We start from the raw sequence: 19,627 nt of genomic DNA on the forward strand, positions 1-19,627 counted from the left end.
CGTGCAGTGTGCAGTGTGCGCTGTTTTGGAACGGTAATGATGAAGCATGACTCATTAGGTGACGCATTACTGGGCGATCGATTGAAGGATCGTGGGTTATCGATTGTAAACAGAGAAGATCGGCAGCACCTGTAAATACTATACGTTATACACCAGCGTCCCTCACCGTCTCCCGTTATTCACCAGCGTCCCTCACCGTCTCCCGTTATCCACCAGCGTCCCTCACCGTCTCCCGTTATCCACCAGCGTCCCTCACCGTCTCCCGTTATACACCAGCGTCCCTCACCGTCTCCCGTTATCCACCAGCGTCACCGACCAGCACACGCTCCGACTTCACCGTCCCAGCCACCCACCGCCCGGCCCGGCCACCTGACACCCGCTCCTCTCGCCTCTCCAGCGGCCGCTGCCGGCCGGCCGACCCGACACAGCCTCAGGGCACGGCTCGCAGCGCAGCAGGGGCGGCGCCAGGTCAAAGAGAAGGGGGTAGGGGGCAGGGACGGCGTCAGGCCAAATATGACGGCGGGGGAGGGGTGACATAAGAAACGCGTGGACAAGGAGCCATTGAAAATGCAATGTTTTTGGCCTGAAGAAAACATAAAAAATATGAAATACTTTGTGAAGACAGCATAGAGCGGAAACAAAATTTAGGGTACATACACAACATTCAATAGAGCACAGCAGCGGGCACAGTGAACTCCGTACCAAAAAGTCTTATGTAAAGAGAAGAGCCTTGGGTAAGAAGTGTGGGGGGAAGGGCCAAACATATGGTTCCCCCACCTCAAAAAGTGGGTGGGCATTTGCCCACCTGTTCCCCCCCACGCCTTTCTTATGTCGCCCCTCCTCCGCCGACATATTTGGCCTGACGCCGCCCCTGCTCCCCCGTCCTCTTTGACCTGACGCCGCCCCTGCTCCCCCCCGTCCTCTATGACCTGGCGCCGCCCCTGCTGCGCTCCGAGCCATGCCCTGAGGCTGTGCCGGGTCGGCCGGCCGGCAGTGGCCGCTGGAGAGGCGAGGGGAGCGGGTGTCTTGTGGGCGGGCCGGGCGGTGGGTGGCCGTGGGTGGCTGGAGCAGTTGAGTTACAGTTGAGCAGTTGAGTTGAGTCAAGCAGCTATTTTTAAACTGTAGGACAATTGTATTTTTCTCTTACTCCACCCCTCATTAACCACATAATAGCTGGTACAAAATCACCGCACAGGCTCCGGTCCCAGTTTGCCTTGTCCATTGTCCAGCTACTGATAACGTTCCCATTCTCTCTTCAGGATGCGTGGCATGACGTTCTTCGACGCCCATCGGTGTCGGACGAGGGACGGCGTCGTCACAGCCTTGCTGACTAACAAAACAGCAGCGGCGGACCGAGACAGCAGAGCGGCACCGACCGGCCACTTCACAACGGAACGGTGAGAGAGGTAGGTGTTTTGGTGCTTGTAATGGTTAAGTGAACAGTTAACGTTCCATATGTGATCGTCTATTTATTTTTATGGTATGTATAGTTCTCTATCTGTCGTGGTATATGTGACCGTCTGTTCATTTCTATGGTACCTATGTATAGCTCTCAATATGTCGTGGTATGTGTGACCGTCTATTTGATGTGGTGTATGTATATGGCCGTCTATTTGTTCTGGTGTATGTCACAGTCTATTAGACGTAATACATGTAACCGTCTATTTGATTTGATGTCACCTTCTACTTGTCGTGGTATATGTGACCGTGTATTAGATATGGTAACTATGAGTGACCGTCTACTTGTCGTGGTATACCAGGTGGCCAGTAAAAAAAACGTTCCGAAATTCGAAGCTTCAGTGACGGCTTTAGTTATGCTGTAGATACTTGAAATTTTCGTGAGCAGCAGGCAACATTTCTGACATTGCTCGCTTACGATATCAAGGATTTCTGATTATTATTCTTATTTAATTGGACTGAAAGGAAAAAAGTGACCAAAACAATTTTTTCTCGAACAAATTTTCCTTGTTCGAAATCGTAAGTGCGTGAGATTGGATCGTTCCCATTTCGGTAACAGCAAATCGTTCTCTCTTGGCTTCCATCGTTAGAAGGAGGACATCCTGTTTAGTTCAATCGATCCTAGCTGTTGCCATTCGCAATTAAATTATAAATGTTAATCGATTGTTGGCTCTGTAGCACGCTACATCTTGAACATTTAACGTAGTATCTTTTCGGCACGGCTCGGTCCGGCAGTCCCTCTCCCTCGCAGTCATGCCACACGCCTAGCCTCGCTTTCCCACACCCAATTCCCCCCCCCCCCCCCCAGTTCCCTTAATCTATCACTGTCCGCACAGAATGGGCAGCCGTTAAACTCCCATTAAGACGCGCGCTTTTGGAGACAGCTACCGCAGGATGAACTATTCGAATCCCAACAAGTAACAGCTGGATCAGTAACACTGTCAACAGCTCGTGGACCCACGCCGAGGACAGATAACGGCTGGGAGCGCTGGATCAGCAAGATATGTCATCAGATCATGGAGCAGTGTAAAGGATGGATGCCGGCTGGAGCACACAGCCTCCTTTGTCGGGGTACAACAACCCAGGGTGAGTGACCCGGCAGAACGCCTTGAAGGTGACCTGTACAGCAGCCGCAAGCAATGACCTGTAGTTCCAGATTTCGCCACTGAATAGAAGAGGCAGCACGCTACGGCCACACCCCGCAACCACAAGGCCTGGCGGGAAAGGTCAGCAGCGAAGCGGGGGGTGCTAGCCAGCTGACGATGGGGACACGCCCAAGGTACTAGTTGCCAGAGCTACCGCCAACCGAAGGGTGGCAGCACTATACAGACGCGAGAAACGGTGACAACAAAGGATGTATGATTCTTGGAGATAAAACCATTATGACGGAAGATCGGGCGGAGGAGTAGCTTCTAAAGTGATCAGCCCATACAGTAGCCGCAGGAGAAATGACTGGCAAATCTGAGGCTTGTGGCAAATGCAGGCTTAAATTTTAACGGCTAGCATCAGGTTAACCCATTAGTGCCCAATGTTCCCATTTGGGAACATCGACAATTTTGGCTCTAGGCTCTGATCCTGGGATTGCACAGCGATTATGAATATTGGTTCTGGCATCTGAAGCCCTGAACAAAATTTAGCAGCCTAAAAAACTTGAATTTCACCCTTATAAAGCACCTCTCTTGATTTTTGAAATAGCCCTTTTTTGCCACACTGTACCTTCATCAAGAAAATAATTTCTTTAAAATCGATTTCTTCATAGATTTCCTTATAATTTCCAGTAACGCTTCAACAATAAGTTCCAATTGTACGGGAGAAATATCAAAAGAAATGCTTCGCCACAAAAGCGTCGGGGGCTTCAAAAATTTGGATGTTCCCAAATGGGAACATTGGGCACATCCACTGGTATGTCAGCTCATAATGGACTGACATTGGAAGGCAAAAGCGAAGCTCTTTTTCTCTCTCCTCGCGCTCTCTCTCTCTCTCTCCTCGCGCTCTCTCATATCTCTCTCTCTCTCTCTCTCTATCTCTCCATCTCCCATTTCCTCCCTCCCTCTCTTTCTCTCACTCTCACTTGTTCTCAATTTCCACTGACTCAATTTGCACGTCCTCTCTGGCTGGTTCTGCTCTCACGCTAGGTCCTACACCCGGTGTGTCAAGTGACAGTATCGCTCACGTTACTGATGCTCGGATGATAGAGCGTCCAGTGTCATATCCGTCGGCGCCAATGTCAGCGAATGGAGTAGGGTCATTGGTATCGACGAGTCAAGAACGCTGGGCCAGGTGAGGGCAGAGCAGGGTGCGAGTCTCTTGGGCTGGGCGGAGATGTCGTCCTCCGGCTCCTGGAATGTCTTCAGACGCCTGCCTTGCACCATGTGTTCTTTGACAACTACTTCTCGTCGTATGCCTTGATGATAGCTCTCCGTCAAAGAGACATCCGAGCAACGGGCACTGTGCGCGACAACAGGCTGAAGAAGTGTCCCCTGCCTGACAACAAAACTGCTGAAAAGGCGCCCAGGGGACAGCATTGGTACCAATCCACTAACGGGGTGCTGGCCGTGAAGTGGAGAGACAACAGGGCAGTGACAGTGGTCACAAATCACTCGGGCATCAGCCCACTCAAAGACGTGCAGCGCTGGTCGGGTGACGAAAAGAAGAAGGTGACGGTCAAGCAGCCTAACCTCATATACGAATATAACCAGTACATGGGTGGCGTAGACCTAGTGGACGGAGCGGTGGCGGCTTACAGGCCTGTGATCCGGTGGAAGAAATGGTACGGCACGATCGTCACCAACTCATTCGGTCTACTGAGAGTAGCCAGCTGGCGCATGTACCGCAGCTGCACCGGGAGAAGTGTGGACCAGCTGGTGTTCACTCGCGAGGTCGCTCTGGAGCTCCTAAAAAAACCGAGACAAGAGCCATGTCCGCCAAACGTCACCGGCAGCGGACCAGGACCCAGCAGCGGCCGGGTGACGGTGGTCTCCCGGACTGCACAAAACCACTTCATCGTCCCGGCTGCCACTCAAGGCCGCTGCAAGCTGTGTCAAAAAAAAAAATACGTGTACAATGTGTAGCATCTGCCAAGTACGACCATAACCACTGCAGCCAGAACTACCACACCTAGGCTGCCGCCACGGTGCTGGCACTGCAGACGCATATGTAGTATACACTGATGCTCTGAAACTTCTGACTAATCCCGAGCAACGGGCACTGTGCGCGACACAGGCTTGAGATGATGTCTCGCTTCGACAGGTGAGACGGTTTGGTGATGGATGGAAAACTGGTATCGCTGGCTTGTGATTCATCGTTATAAATGTCTCGCTCTACCGTAAGAGTAGAATAAAACGACTTTGGGTGTCAAAAATGTGTGTTGACAAGGGTCGATCAGTGAAGTGAGACCACGATCTCATTGTGGATAGTGACAAGCAGGGGTGTCGATTTTTCAAAATGGTTGGGGGTGCTCAACCCCTGCACCGGGTGAAAGATTGCAGCTTTGCCATGCGGCACAACCGTACAAGGCAGGGTTGGTTATCCCCATAAGGTACTGATAATGCCGGGATTTCTACTAACATTTCCCAAGGGCAGAACCTTCTTCTTGAAAATCATTCTGCTCGTCCTAGTACTTGGCTACCTTATTACATAAACATGTTTCCGAAAAAAAATCATATATTTGCCGGCAGCATGGCGCAGCCCCGACACCTCTGTAATAAGGTGACAGAAACCAATGACGGCGATTAGCACCGGTGCAGCAGCCGCTGCAGTCCGCAGGGGCGGACATTGCGCGGAGGCAACGGTAGCTACGAGGCTCTGGTGGCAATCAGACGATCCCAATATCGCTGAAAAATGACAGGTGATCGCATTTCGATATTTACGGGTTTACGATTTTCCCCAGTGGCGTAGCCAGGTGGGCCGTGAGGCACGTGCCCCCCCCCCCCCATCAGGTTCGGGCCTCAGGGTCCCCTCGGGTTATTCGGACCTGAGGGGCCCTGAGGCGCCAATTGGCCGCTAAGGGTCAGTGTTGGCCATATTTGGACATAGAAGGGATCCACGGGGCTCGTAAAAACCCCTCATGGGCCCACAAGTACCAACACTAAGATCTCCATAAGGGCCCCAAGCCAGTCTCTGAGGGCCACTTGGCGGCCTCTGAGGGCCCCTTACCGGCTTCGGAGGGCCACATGTCGGACTATGGGGGTCTTAACCGGCCTATTCCAAGCCAGCAAATTTGGTCCTGGCCGTAGCTGGTTTTACTCTGGCTAGTTCCGGCATTTGCTCCGGCTAAAGTACGGGCAAGGTCTGGGGCTCTACTGGAGCTGATACACGATACCGGAGCTCGCCCGCATCACAGCCGGACTTATGCCGCATCAGCCGTGCCGTACCTCCACCGTACTTCAGCCACAGTAAGCCAGAGCAGCTATGAGGTGCAGCCGGACCTGGTCGTAGGGAGCCGGACTTGAGCCATGGCAGGGAGTCTGACTTGAGCCAGACTTGGCCGTTCGGAACCGTACCAACCCGGGAGCGCTACGGCATATACTGGCTAGCCGGAATAGAGCCGTATCGACCCAAACCCCGGATCTGACGGCGATACCCTCGTCAGTTACCAGCGACCCTGACGGTCCCACACAGTTGACTCGGAGGGTCACAGCGGCGTCTGAGAGCACCATGCCCGGTCTCTGAGAACCCCACAAGGCTCCTGAAGGCACCGGTGACCTCTTGATATCTTCTTGTCGGCCATGAAGGGTATATCCGTTCCGTAACAGCAGTTCTGAGGGCCAGACGCGCGCCTGTGATGGCCCTAAACCAGTGTCTCTGAGAGCCCCTACAACGGCGCCTGTGAGGGCCATCACCGGCAACTGTGAAGCACCTACACCGGTGCCTCCGAGGGCCATACATTGCCATATCTGAGGGCCCCGCACTAGTGCCTCTTAAGCCTTAAGGCCCTATATCGGCGGCTCTGAGGGCCCAACACTGTCTCTTCTGAAGGGCCCACAAGTGCACATATGACGGCCACTCACCGGTGACATTTGAAGGCCCCACACCGGCGACTCTGAGGGCCCCATCGGCGTCTGAGTCCGTGCCGGTCTCTAAAGACAACTCCACAGGGTTTCTGAAGGTACCACCGGCCTCTGATGGCCCTTTGCCGGCCTCTGAGGGCCCGTCGCCGGTCTCTGGAGCCCCCTGCCGGCTTGTAAAGGATACGCGTTATCAGCTCTAAGGGTCAGGCACTCGTGTACGACGGACCCACACCAGTGTCTCTGCAGTCTGCAACTTAACGTCTTTTTCGCCGTTCTTCTTAAGACTAACTTACTTTTCTTTACATTTTTATTTCATGCATTGTAAATTGCGTAATTGTTTTATTTTTAGTAGTGAAAGACTGCGGACCCAATTATTTTCCTCAAGCAGAGTTAGTGGGAGTTATTGAGGGACAAAATAATTGGGGGTGCTAACTGGAACATTTGGGGGTGCCCGGAAAACCATTGGGGGTGCTCATTTGAGCATTGGGGGTGCTGCAGCACCCCCAAAAGTATACAAATCGACACCCATGGTGACAAGGTCAAAAAGAAGAAAAAGCCCTTCTTTAAAACGTTGTCTATTATGTTTTTCTACTGTTGCTTTCTTCGTTTTTATCCGCATACTGCATACGCCTCTTACCCCCCATTTGTGCCCAATGTTCCCAAATGGGAACATAATTTTTCACCAAGTTCGAAATTTTTTACGATAAAACCAATGCCACAGCTGGAATCAGGGACGTCGAAAACCATCGGAACACCATTCGAAATATCAAATATCGCCGTATTTATATGCTTGGTCATTAATGGGTTAATAGTAAAATACAACCAAGAAAATGGAACAATTGCAGGAAAGGAGATCAAGCAGCTGGCAATGAACAATGTCTGCAACTCCCAAGCCTGGAGACAAGGCAAGAGGACGTCTGGAAAACAGTTATACCAGCTCAGCGCAACGGTCGTATGTATCGGAAACAACAATACGGAATGCACCAAATCGTCAAAATCTAAAATGAAGGCTAAAATACGAAGTGTCGTCTCCTGAGTACATTGTAATTGGCTGGAACAAAGAAACGCTGTTGAGGCCAACTAAAGCTGTTATGGAATGCAGCCTTAATTCAAACAAACAACGACGAGCTATATGGAATATGATTAGATGTTTAGCTACCGAGGTATTTGGATAACCAGAAGTAAAAGAAGGCTGACAGGCTGCTGCGGGCAGATACGCAGTCGATATAAGAATGGAAGTGGTTGAGGATAAAGAAAAGGCACGACAGAGCTGATTCACACTTTTATCAATGTTCTTATATCCTACACACCGATGAACCAACTGATAAAACTCCCCAATATGAAGATGGTGAGCGGCCAAGTGAAATTGCACGGGAGTAACAAAGACACCCTGGGTGCAATGACTCGGAGGCCGGCTCAGGGCGTGGCAGCCCCTCGAGCTATAAAAGGCGCACGATTCACCCCGGAGTCACAGTCGAGCAGCCGAGAGTCAGTCTGCAGCCGGAGCCGGAGACGCCATCTGGAGGCCGCCGTGTCGGTCCGGGGTCACCCGCGAGAAGTCTCTTCAGTTCGAGCGCAGAGGAACTCCAGAATGTGAGTGCTGCTGAAAAGTCTGCTCAATCCCAATCCTTGACCTCCCCCCCTCTGCCCAGCCTGCCGTGCCGTGACGACTGCCAAACATTTTCGGTTGCCTAAAATGCACTCTCAATTGGAATTGGAAAACTTAAATTACTTTGAACTTATTGGTCCAGACACCCTAGTAGCATATTAGGATCTAAATTTTGAGGTTATGTCAGAGTCGCCAGCAAATCGTTATTATCAGCTGGAATTCACGATTAGGCCGTGAGCGAGATTCTAAAATTTGAATACGCAGCTCAGTGTCACGAACGCTGAAATTGATGACAGGATGCGTGACAACATTGGATGTCTTTGTCTTTGGTCAAACTGGTTCGTTCGATTTACATATTATCGGCGGTGGCCAGGTGCGATTTGGGTTTATGATTCGTGCGGTACTCACTAAAAGTTGCATTGCGAAATCATTGGTAATATTCCTGTAGGAATTAGTTGCGAAGTCGAAATCAATTATAGAACAGGTAAATACGGTTGAAAAGGAATGTAATGTTTTAACCCGCGCCCCGTAGGGGGGGGGCCGAAACGGCCCCCCCTGTCCTTTTCGGTCGATATCTCCTAAACGGCTGGAGATATCGCCACCAAACTTTCAGGACCCCTCCGGGCATCAATTTTACACATTGTGACCAAAAATTTTTCCAGAGGCTGTGATAGGTTGGCCACAAATGACGTCAGAGTGACGTCATGTTCTGTCATTTTCGACCGAAAAAAGACCTTCGCGAGAAGACCTGTCAGGCCTACAGCTTTGAAGATACAGAAAAATGATCAAGACATAAAAGGTGTAGAATTGACAGGGCTACAAAACTTCTATCTCGGATTTTTGAAATTTTTGAGTTTTGATCCCCAAAAATCAAAAAAGCATTTCTTGGATATATTAGCCAAAAAATCCAAAAAGTTTTTTGAGTTTCGAAAAAACCGGAATATATGTGATAGTACCTACCGTCTTCTATCTACATACCAAATTTCAGATCGATACCTCGTTTTTTGGCCAAGTTATAGCGAAAAAAACTGTTCAAAAATGATGACGTCAAATTTTCAAACTCAATTTTTGGCAATTCTAGAACTCGTAGAGCAAAACAAAGACCACCATTAGACTCCCCGTGACGAGCTGCATCGAATGGATACCCATTTCATGCAAAAATATCAACTTTGAAATTTGACCTAATTTGACCTGACCTTGACCTGACCTTCACCAAAACGTGACCTAGGCTGGCCCCAAAGGCTGCCTAACCCACATAATCGCATTTGTCATGTAAAATGGACCATAAAACATGCATCACACGACACATTCATATTGTGACCCCCGGTGACCTGACCTCGCTGTGACCTGACCTGGTATCAGTGACCTCAGATAGCAAAGTATGTGTTTGACGAACAATATACCATCGATGGTTTTCAATAAATTACCAATTTACTCGATTTCACAGCACATTTCTTGAATTGCCTGTGAACGGTGAAAATCTGACCTTTGACCTGACCTGTGACGTCATCGGTTTGACCTAGGTCAATGAAATTTGGTCACAAGGTAGTTCCCGGGTAGGGCTATCAAACGCCGTTTGAATTTTGAAAATCGGCCGGTAACTTTCCGAGATCTTAGGGGGGGGCCGAAACGGCCCCCCCTCTACGGGTGGTAGGGTCCGCCGGTAGCCCTACGGGGCGCGGGTTAAGGTGGCGACTGATACATGCAATCGATCTATGAATATGGCTATGAGTTATGATTTTCGACAGATACGAATGCTTGAGCTTACGGCGGAATTTCTTCTGTTACTTAGGTGCAGAGTTGTGAGCAGTGGTTTGAGGTTGACGGTTTGATACTTTGCGACTTAAGATGGTCACTTTGCGTCATTGAAATTGCGAAATGTCGAGTAACAGGTAGATGTAGAATTGTTTGTGATTAGAACTAATATGCGACTAATATAGGTACCGATCGTTGTGCTTTTGTAGAATAAATACTAGAAAGGACCATCTTTGTTGGGGAACGATTAAATGGGACAGGAATTTAATAATAAAAAAAACTTACGTCAAATGGAGCTGATGAGATGTCGAACAGGGAGATATTGCAGCAATATTTTACCAGATTCACACTCACTGACACATCCGGTGAATCTACCCGACCAGAAGAGACAACACACACGAGCACTGTACCGCGAGTGTTGACGCGCCCATAACGGCGTGACTGTGACTGACGGTGTCGACGCGGCGCCGGCCGGCGGCCGTGGTATTCGTCGTCCCCGACGCGGGCGTTGAGCCGCCAGAGGGCGCGAGGAGCAGCCACAACAGGGGCAGTGGGTTAGCCGTAATTGGGGCGCGTGCGGTAGGTGAAGGTCATCGTATAGAAACATGGTTAGTTGTGGAAAGTTGCAACGGGATAAGAACGTAAACAGTTAATGCATAATTTTAAATATGACATGCTATATGATATCTAGGACTGCAGTTCGTTTGATGTGCATTGGTTACTGCTAATAGGATGATTTAAATTAGATTTTCTATGAAAGGCTAGGGACCCCTATGATATGTTCTGGCACTCTATAAAGATAATTTGTATAGGTAACTAGTAGCCCATCAGAAGCTATCGAACGAGTTTCAAGGAGTCATTTCCGTTTGAGCATTCAGTAATTCACTATGATACGGTGGATCACAACCAGACGGCAGATCGGTGCGTACTAATTGGTTCTAGATCATCTGATTAAATCAAGAGCTGTTCAAGGTCTACTAGGATTGTATACGAGAACTGATGATTAGGTTCACGCGTGCAGCAGCAATTAGGACTTGAAATTACTATTAGGTTTGGATAAATAATGCGTTTCTGTTATTCGCGTTCTTGTGAGTTAGCGCCAATAATTACTCCACCAATATTGGCACAGGGCATTGTGAGGCACAGACGGCTTGTTTGCCCGTCTCCTATGGCGTAACGTTTACCAGCATGACTGTATGAGACACAGATGCTTTTCTCTAAACCCACGTCCAGACCGGAATGATAAGAGGGACACACCGTCACGTACGCAGGGCATATACACGTTTTCCGCCAGTGGTACCGGCCACTGTTAATTTTCCCGCTTAGGTAACACTGGGTGAGAAGGCAGTGAGAGGTTTCTACGGCAGGGGGGAAAGGGGAAGATTGGCGCAGTATGCAGTGGAGAGTAAGTTATGCCAAAGGCAAGAAGCCGAAGGTCAGGGGTCAGTCACCCAAAGGGCGGATAAGGCGAGCCGTAGTGTCCCGGGTAAGTCCTCATACTTATTTCGTAAAGGTACTCTAATCGGTACTGGACAGCCTCAGGGGAGGGAAGAATGTACTCCAGGACACGTAAGGCCTTGAAGAGTAAATCCCATGGTTAATTAAGGATAGTTCCAGGATATGAACTAGGGTCCCTGGGTCGTGAACGGGGATGTTGCACGCGGACCGGAAGAGGGCATAGGTAATCTCTCCCGGTAGAGAGATAAGTCGGATATAAATCGTGTATGTGTGTACCATAAGTCTATCGGACGTGTAGTGAATCCCATAAAATAGCAGGGTGGATATTTGTGCATAATTATTCTGGACGGCCCTGCGATTAGTATCTTTGTCGCCGGTTAGCGGAGCATGCATATGGATTTCGGAAGAGACATTTATCTCGCCGGGGAGATCGCTATTAGTCAGGCACCTAACACCATCGGAGGGAATTCGAGGGGCGCTAAATAAATTTGGGGTGAATATATGACGAACGAACGTAGAGAGAGGATGAGAGTGAGAATGGTAAAGGATGAATCTTAGGATAAGGCCGATGGGAGTTTAGCGAAGCTCAGTTAGGACAGTCAAACTAATTAATCTCGAGGGCAACTTAAACTAGCAACGCTAATACGAATTAAGTGGGCAATTTTCTTAATGGGGAGGCCAGTGATATAGGAATAGGTGACTGGACGAATGATCACATTCAATTTATCAACGTAATTACCACCTATATGTTTGGCAGTGGTTATCGGGACTTCGAATGCCCTGTCCTTCACCTACCCAACTGTGCCGCAAACCCAGCTGATCGGACCCCTGTATCCCTAATCCGAGCAGTGAAGAAGCATCTCGTGCATCATGGTCTATACAATGAACAGAATCATCAAGCCTCTAAATTAAAAAGCATCTTCCATCAGATGTATTTGTATGCAAGGTGGATCGCTATCTACATCTCTCCCAGGTGGACGTCATCTCAAGATCTCTATCTGGATATCTACATCTATCTCATCTTCATCAGGTGGATCTCATCACTATCTGGATCTCTCTCTAGATCTCTCTCGGGATCTCTTCAACGACTCTCAAGCTCCCTTGTATCACCAGCTCTACTATCGAGTTCCTTCCAGCAGCAAATAGTTGTCTGTTCTTCTACAACCAGCTGAACGACAGAGGATCGCAGTTTGATGAACTGCAACGATGAAGCACTCCTCTCTTTTCCTCCTTTTCTTCTTTCCTTCGCTACAACTCCATTTTCGTGTTGAAACTCCAAAATGGTAAAGTTAAAAACAAAATTAAAAAGTTATCCTTGCATCATATTGACAAAGTTTGACGCAATATTTATCGTGACGTATGTGACCAGTTATGTGTTGTGGTAACCGAAGTTTGCATTCAACATTTTTCGTAAAACTGTGTTTTTCTATTACAAACTTTAATTAATTCCCCGACATTTTTGCAAAAGCTGCCTCAGATTATGTAGGACCGTTAATCTGACATAGTGTATGTGACCGTCTTTTTGACGTGACATATGTGACCGTATATTTGTCGTAGTATAAATGACCATCTATTTGAGATGTTGTGTGACCGTTTATTTCCCCTGATTACATATGTGAATGTTTGTTTACCGTGGTTTACGTGTAGCCGTCTATTTATGTTCAACCACCATGCGACTTATTTCAATGTAGGGGAGAGTGGGGCAAAGCGGCCACCCGGGGCAAAGCGGCCACCCATCGTTTTAGCCCTTCATAGCTGGCGTCAGTTCCAATTCATGGTTTCCAATTATACTTCTCTTCACGGTCGTTCTAATGAGCCAGACCGGAGTTTCAGGCCCATCACCATTGTTCTGTGAAACACGGAAAAGCATTTCTTGCCAGATTACCAACTATGTTTACAATTTTTAAATGTTATGTTATTCCATAACCGTTTGGAATTTTTATAGGCCGTCTTGTCCATGCATTGCATGGTTATCGTACATGTATTCTACCAATTTTAATGTTTTTTACCCCACTAATAGCTAAGCTGGAATATTTTTGTCTCGGACGGTACGCGCGGGGCAAAGTGGCCGGGGCAAAGTGGCCACCCCCCAATTGGCCATAAGTTGCTTCCATCTCGATAAAAACCTTATTTATATTCAAATGTGTCGTCATGCATTCATCTTGGCCACTTTTCAGTTGCTTGAGTTACCAAATAATGCAATTAAATGTTTTTTTTTCATTAAAATCCTTCCTTTGTTTACCTACAGGTGGAAGATGATAAAGTAAACATCCATCCTCGCTTAACCTTGTCACCATCAAATACCCTAGTCGTACACGAGGCAACTATTTTGTTTCTCATATCGGGACTTGAGAATACGCCGGTGGCCGCTTTGCCCCAGGGTATGGGGCAAAGTGGCCAATATGCATAGGTTCAAAGTTTTGTCAATATCTTTCATATGTGAACGCCTTTGGAAATAAAACGCAGTTGAAATAGAAGGCAACTTTATAGGGATCACATTGGTATACAAAGAATCTTTCCAAGTTTAAAAATCAAGGGTTGGCATCGTGAGAAGCGTTAGGGTGGCCGCTTTGCCCCACTCTCCCCTATGTACAAAATAGGAACTATTAGACCGGTAATGCTCTGTCTTTCCCTCCCCTCCTCCCGTCCTAACTATGTCTTGTCGGCTCTAACGAGCATGTGCAGTCTAAAATCTCACTAATCACAGCCTACTGTGGTTCTAGAAATAGAATATCGTCGTGTATTGTGCTAGATGCGCATATACCACTGCCGGCAAATGGTATAACCATCTGATAGCCATGTGGCACGTATCATCTCCAAAGGTGCTCCAAACAACTTGGAAAAAGGGACACATTTAACAAGACGAATGCGTCCTTATCCCAGGAATGCGTCTTGTCCTGTAATACATCCACCCGCGGAGAGGCTTTGCTTTTAACCCGCGCCCCACTGGGGGGGGGGGGCTATTTATAGCCCCCTCCCGTTTTTCTGCAATAACTTCCAAACCGCTTGACGGATCGACGCCAAACTTTCAGTACCTTCGGCTGCATCAATTTGACACCTTGTGTCAAAATTTGAACTTCGTAGCTACCATAGGTCGGCCGGAAATGACGTCAGAGTGACGTCATGTTCGTCCGATTTCGACGCAATACCTTGAACCACGGCAATCGCTCCCAAGAGCTCAGTTTTTAAGCTAGATCCAATTTCTTTGCATAAAAGGACTCAGAATTGACCGCGCTATCAAACTGCTATCTCGAATTTTCAAAATTTAGAAAATTTCGAAAATTTTATATAATAATATTCAAAATTTATATTTTTATATTTTTTTTTCAAAAAGTTTTTGACTTTTCGAAAAAAACCGGAATATATGTGACAGAACGCATAATTATGACTAATTCTAGCAAGTTTTAGCTAAATATCTTCAAAAATGGCCAAGTTATACGCATTATTGCAAAAAATTCACAATTATTAATTTTTCAAACCAATTTTTCAGTACGTATTTGACATCGTACACCAATATAAATGGCACCATCGTGTTCCTGAGCTCAAACTGCATCCAATAGACACCTTTTTTGTTGAAAAATTTTAACTTAAAAATTTGACCTTTTTTGACCTGAAAGTGACCTGACCTAAGCTAAATTCGACTCAAAATGACCTCGAATGACACAGACGACATCAACTTCGAAATCTATGGCCTAAATGGACCATAAAACTTGTGTCACGTGACCGACGCATGATATAATATTTCCGTGACCTGTGATGACCTGACCCTGATCTGAAAATCAAAGTACAAGTTTGGTACCCTCAAGGTATCTAGAGCATCTGTTCACGAGTGTGGAAACCAAAAATGAGCCTGATCTGACTTGTAAGACGGCGGCCAGAGCCCAAAATGTGAACAAGCCAAAATGCTAATAATTTTTACTTTGACCTGACCTGTGACGTCATCGGTGACCTCGAGGTCAATGAAATCAGGTTTCGCTCGACAGTTTTCCGGGGCTATCAGACGCCGTTTGAATTTTGACGATCGGCCCAGTAGTTTCGGAGTTAGGAGGGGGGGGCTATGAATAGCCCCCCCCCCCCCCCCAGTAGGGCGTGTTATACACAGACCCCAGTGGGGCGCGGGTTAACCAATCAGCTCCAATCAGCTCATTTTTAACCAATCAGCTTATCCGACGCAATCCGGCGAGTCTATCTTTTCAAGGCTCGAGTGTGACGTCATTGCTGACATCATACAGTAGGTGCCGTAGAAAATATTAACATTCAACATAGTATCAATATGTTAGATAATTTTAAATATTTTTTTCGCGAATTATGCGCTTCTGGTACCAGCTTTGAAAAGAAAATGAAAAATAATGTAAAATTGGAAAATAACGATATAATGATAGTTCTAGAAGGTGGACCCATTCCTTTCATTTCTTTATTATTATTATTTGTCTTTTTTCATTGTGTCGTCTTTTACCGTCAGCTGTATTGATTTGTATTTCTAGACGCTCATCGCCGCTGATCTATTCTACTCTGTATCTTCCATCAACTCTCTTCCGTTTGTACTTTATCCATCAATTTTCTCTAATTTCACGTCCTTTGCCGTGCAGGTCCGTTGGCGTTTTTATCACGTTTCTCGTTCATCACCAAAGGTATGCTGAAAAATAATTCTGATCAGGCATCAGCCAAACACTTTGTGCACGTTAGCACGGAGTGAAACCTAATGTGTAAATTATTTGAGACGATTAGCGATTGGAAAGTGACATACTGATCGCTGAACTGCACACATTGAACATTTTCATGTCCCTATTTCGTGCAGTTCAGTCTAACACTCCTCCCCTCCCCCCTCCCGCAGTCGACTCACTGTGTGCCGTCCGTAAGACTCATCTGACGACCGCCGCTCCCTCTGTTTGCCCGCAGGCGGAGGTGGGGCGCCTTCTGGCGCCACCTCATGCGGATCGACCTAGAGAACGAGGCGGAGCGGTCGTCGCTGCAGATGGCGCCACCGGGGCTGGCGAGCGACCTCCAGCGAGCGACCTCACACTGCGCCAGCGTTAGGAGGAAAACCAGGCCCCGGATTACCCACCTGTACTCCATGACGAGCCGGTCGCGGGGACTGCAGGAACGACAGCAGCTCCGGACATGTCGAACAGCTGGACCGTGAGCTAGATCTGTGGCTCGTGTGGTGGCCGGCTGCACACGATCAACTCCGGAAGCGCCGCTCATGGCAGAGGCCGGCCTACCAGTCGCCCAGATCAGGCGGATGCTATGCCTGGCGAGATCGCTACCCGAAGACGACCCACTGCGAGTGATCGCCGACCAGGATCCCCCTCGCCGACTGAAGTCGACCACTGGATGGGGACACCTGGGGAGAGCTGAGGCCCTCCGAGCCTGCTCCCTGGAGAACGTGCCGGTGGAGGAGCGCCTGCAGACCTGTCGAGTGCGCGGGCCGCCGTCATGCGCCATGTCCGGGAGCTGTCGCGACGGAGGGCAACCGCTGCCCACCCGCACCCGGACCCCACGCCTGGCCACGACTCCCTGGCGCGCTGGGGGTCGGTGACGCTGTCCCAGCTGAGGACCGGCACATCACCGCTGACCCGCGACACGCTCTACAAGATTGGCCTGGCAGCCGACGACGAATGCCCCGCGTGCGGGGAGCCCGACAGCGTGACGCACCTGCTGACCGATTGTCCATCCTATGAGGCGGCCCGCCGCCGCCGCTGGGGTGTCGACCCTCGCCTGGTCGACGTCCTCGGCGGCCCGGCGGCGAAGGTCGTCGACTTCATCGAGGGTGTCGGGCGGACCGAGCCGCCGCTCGACCCGTCTGCGCCGCCGCCCCCCTGAGCGGGTTGGCGGCGGGATGCAGGAGAAGAAGAAGGAGCGCCTGCAGGTGATGCTCTCCCCGTGGTCTGGCCCGGGAGCAATTAAGATATCCCAGACTATGAGCGGGGCGGCTACCCGGGGCGCCCCCGCCACGATCCGCCGCCAGACCGCCGAGAAGCACCTCACCACCCTTCCAGCAGACGCTACCTGGATCTGGAGCGATCGCTCAGCGGAGAGCGGCACAACGAACGGCGGCGGCGGCGCCCTCCTACTACTCAGGAACGGGGAGACCAGGGAGATCAAGGTCGCCGCAGGACGCTTGTGCTCCAGCACCCGCGCCGAACTATGTGCCATCAAAGCGGCGCCTAGAGGTCAGCAGCATGTCAGGTGCTTAGGCGGAGGGACCCGTGGTTCTATGCACCGACTCCCAGGCGGCGCTGTCCCAGCTAGCCGGAGATCCGGGATCGCAAACCACTCCGATAGGTGCAGTGATCTGGGCCCTGCTGCTCAGCATCTCAGCCAGAGACCAAGAGGTGATGCTGCTGTGGGTACCAGCGCACTGCGGTCTACCCGGAAACGAGAAGGCGGATGAGCTGGCAAAGGAAGCATCCGGCCTCCATCAGGAGGCGCCAGCGGATGTCCGCACCATCACAGGCGCCGTGGTCAGGACAGCTGCAGGGGCATGGCGCAAGTCTGGCCGGACTCTTTCTTCCGGTGAATCTGGGGGGACCGCATCCGGTCTCCGGCGTGAGCAGGAGCAAGGCGGTGGATGCTCACCAGTTGCGGGCCGGTCGCGAGGGAATGGCCCGTCAGTATCTTCACTGCATCGGCCGCCTCCCGACGAACTCGTGCCCCGGGTGGCCTGAGGACAGCCCAGCGGCACGCTGCATCGTATGCAAAGAAGAGGCGGATACCCCGGAGCACGTGCTGCTCCGGTGTCCAAGTCTCGCCGATCTCCTTATTCAGATGCTCGGCAAGATCCACGTAGAGCCTGTGCAGCTGCGCGACGGCGACGTCGTCGCAGGCTTAGCCCGCCACTTCAGGCGCCATCTAGAGTCGCTGGCTGACGGGCGACCTGGACTTCGCCCGGTAGAGGGACAACAATAACCACAACAACAACAACAGCGACCTCCAGCAGCTGGCGCCGCCCTCGGCGGAGCTCACCGCCGGCACAGATGGCAGCACCGTCGCTCACAAGGCGCGGCTGTCCGTCGACCCTCAGTGGGCGTATTTGAACCGACGGACCTCTGTCTCATATCTCTGATTCAGAACAGTGTCGTTATGTTCTATGGGATGGTTAGCGTCTGTTAAGTGTCGCTTTGCTGGTGTTAAATCTCATGATGCGATGTTACTAGGACTTGCTGTCACAGATTCGTCGGTGACACACCTCAGCAACCCTCAAATAGCAGTACTTGTATCGTGGTGCGCCTCCTCTCAAGCTGTGGACGTGTTTTCTGTACCGCTCACACCTGGTCTGCATGGCCAGATTGTTTTATTGCACGTTTGCTGCATAGCTGCACCTCGTCGACTCTTTATGCTGTAAATGTCTCTCGTTAACTGCTGGTGATAGGGGTAACTGAAGTCGCCCTGAAGCCGACCTCAAGGAAGGTGTTTGTACCGTCAGTTATCGCTGCCATGTGTGGACACTGCAGCTCTGTCGTCTTCTTATTGTCATCGCCGTGTCGTTGTTTGATGGAACGTTGACACATTCGCTTCATATTGGTATATGAAACGCTTCGTTGTTCGTCATTCCGTATTCGATCTCTGATAGTCAATGTAAAAGTGTGGTTCTGTATCACTCAAGGGCGTGTTTGGTGTTTTCCGTGTGTGTATGACAGTGATCTATGTGAAGCGCTGAAAAACTGATAGTAAGACTGAATGTCGAAAGATAAGTCGCCTTTATCTTCGTAAATAAATAACTTGATGTTGATACCTCAGCCGTTCCACGGACCCGCGAGGCGTGGGCTAGCAGCTGGTGCGTAGATTGAGCGCTATGGCAAATAAAGGGCGGAAAAGCATGGTTTGTGTGGTCTGATATGGTCGAAACATGACGCGGAGGCGAACAGTCGTGTAAGCCCAATGGCGACGTAAGAAGAGATCTCGCGTGGCTGGTATTAGAGTGCCTAGACCCGCAAAGCGGAGAAAATTAGGTTAAAAAAATCCACTTAATTTGCCCTTTCCTGCGGCTGGAGTAAGTTCCAGTTCTTGAGCTCAGGCCCGGTCGGTCGGTCGGTAAGGCATTCGCCACGAACGAAAGTGGGCGGAGCCTAAATGACCCTAAAACTGAGATCGGTATAAGGCAGTTTGAGGTGCCCCAACGGGTTTACCCTGGTAGCCGAGTGGATAGCGTGACGTCAGCGTGCATTTTAGACTTCCGAAGGTTTTGGGTTCGAGACCCGAAATCGCCCATGATTACGGGAAATTTTTCCGTCCTAAACGGGTCTCGAACCCGAAACCTTCAAAAGTCTAAAATGCATGCTGACGTCACGCTATCCACTCGGCCACCAGGGTAAACCCGTTGGGGCGCCTGGAAGTG

At 49.8% G+C, this 19,627-nt stretch overlaps 1 protein-coding gene across 1 annotated transcript; it reads left to right on the top strand.

Annotated features, from left to right (window-relative positions):
* Window positions 1-1,240: 1,240 nt before the first annotated feature.
* Window positions 1,241-19,111, top strand: LOC122390272. Its single transcript, XM_043383022.1, has 2 exons — window positions 1,241-1,397; window positions 16,189-19,111. The coding sequence occupies exon 2, from the start codon at window positions 16,726-16,728 to the stop codon at window positions 17,110-17,112; it is 387 nt and encodes a 128-aa protein (XP_043238957.1). The 5' UTR covers window positions 1,241-1,397; window positions 16,189-16,725; the 3' UTR covers window positions 17,113-19,111.
* The last annotated feature ends 516 nt before the right edge of the window (window positions 19,112-19,627 follow it).

The sequence above is a fragment of the Amphibalanus amphitrite genome, unplaced genomic scaffold, assembly GCF_019059575.1.
Source record: "Amphibalanus amphitrite isolate SeventyFive unplaced genomic scaffold, NRLGWU_Aamphi_draft 000389F_arrow, whole genome shotgun sequence".
Classification (NCBI taxonomy): domain Eukaryota; kingdom Metazoa; phylum Arthropoda; class Thecostraca; order Balanomorpha; family Balanidae; genus Amphibalanus; species Amphibalanus amphitrite.

What these genes read in the sequence shown, in the direction of transcription:
- LOC122390272 (XM_043383022.1), top strand. Translation starts at nt 16,726, where the DNA reads ATGCGCCATGTCCGGGAGCTGTCGCGACGGAGGGCAACCGCTGCCCAC.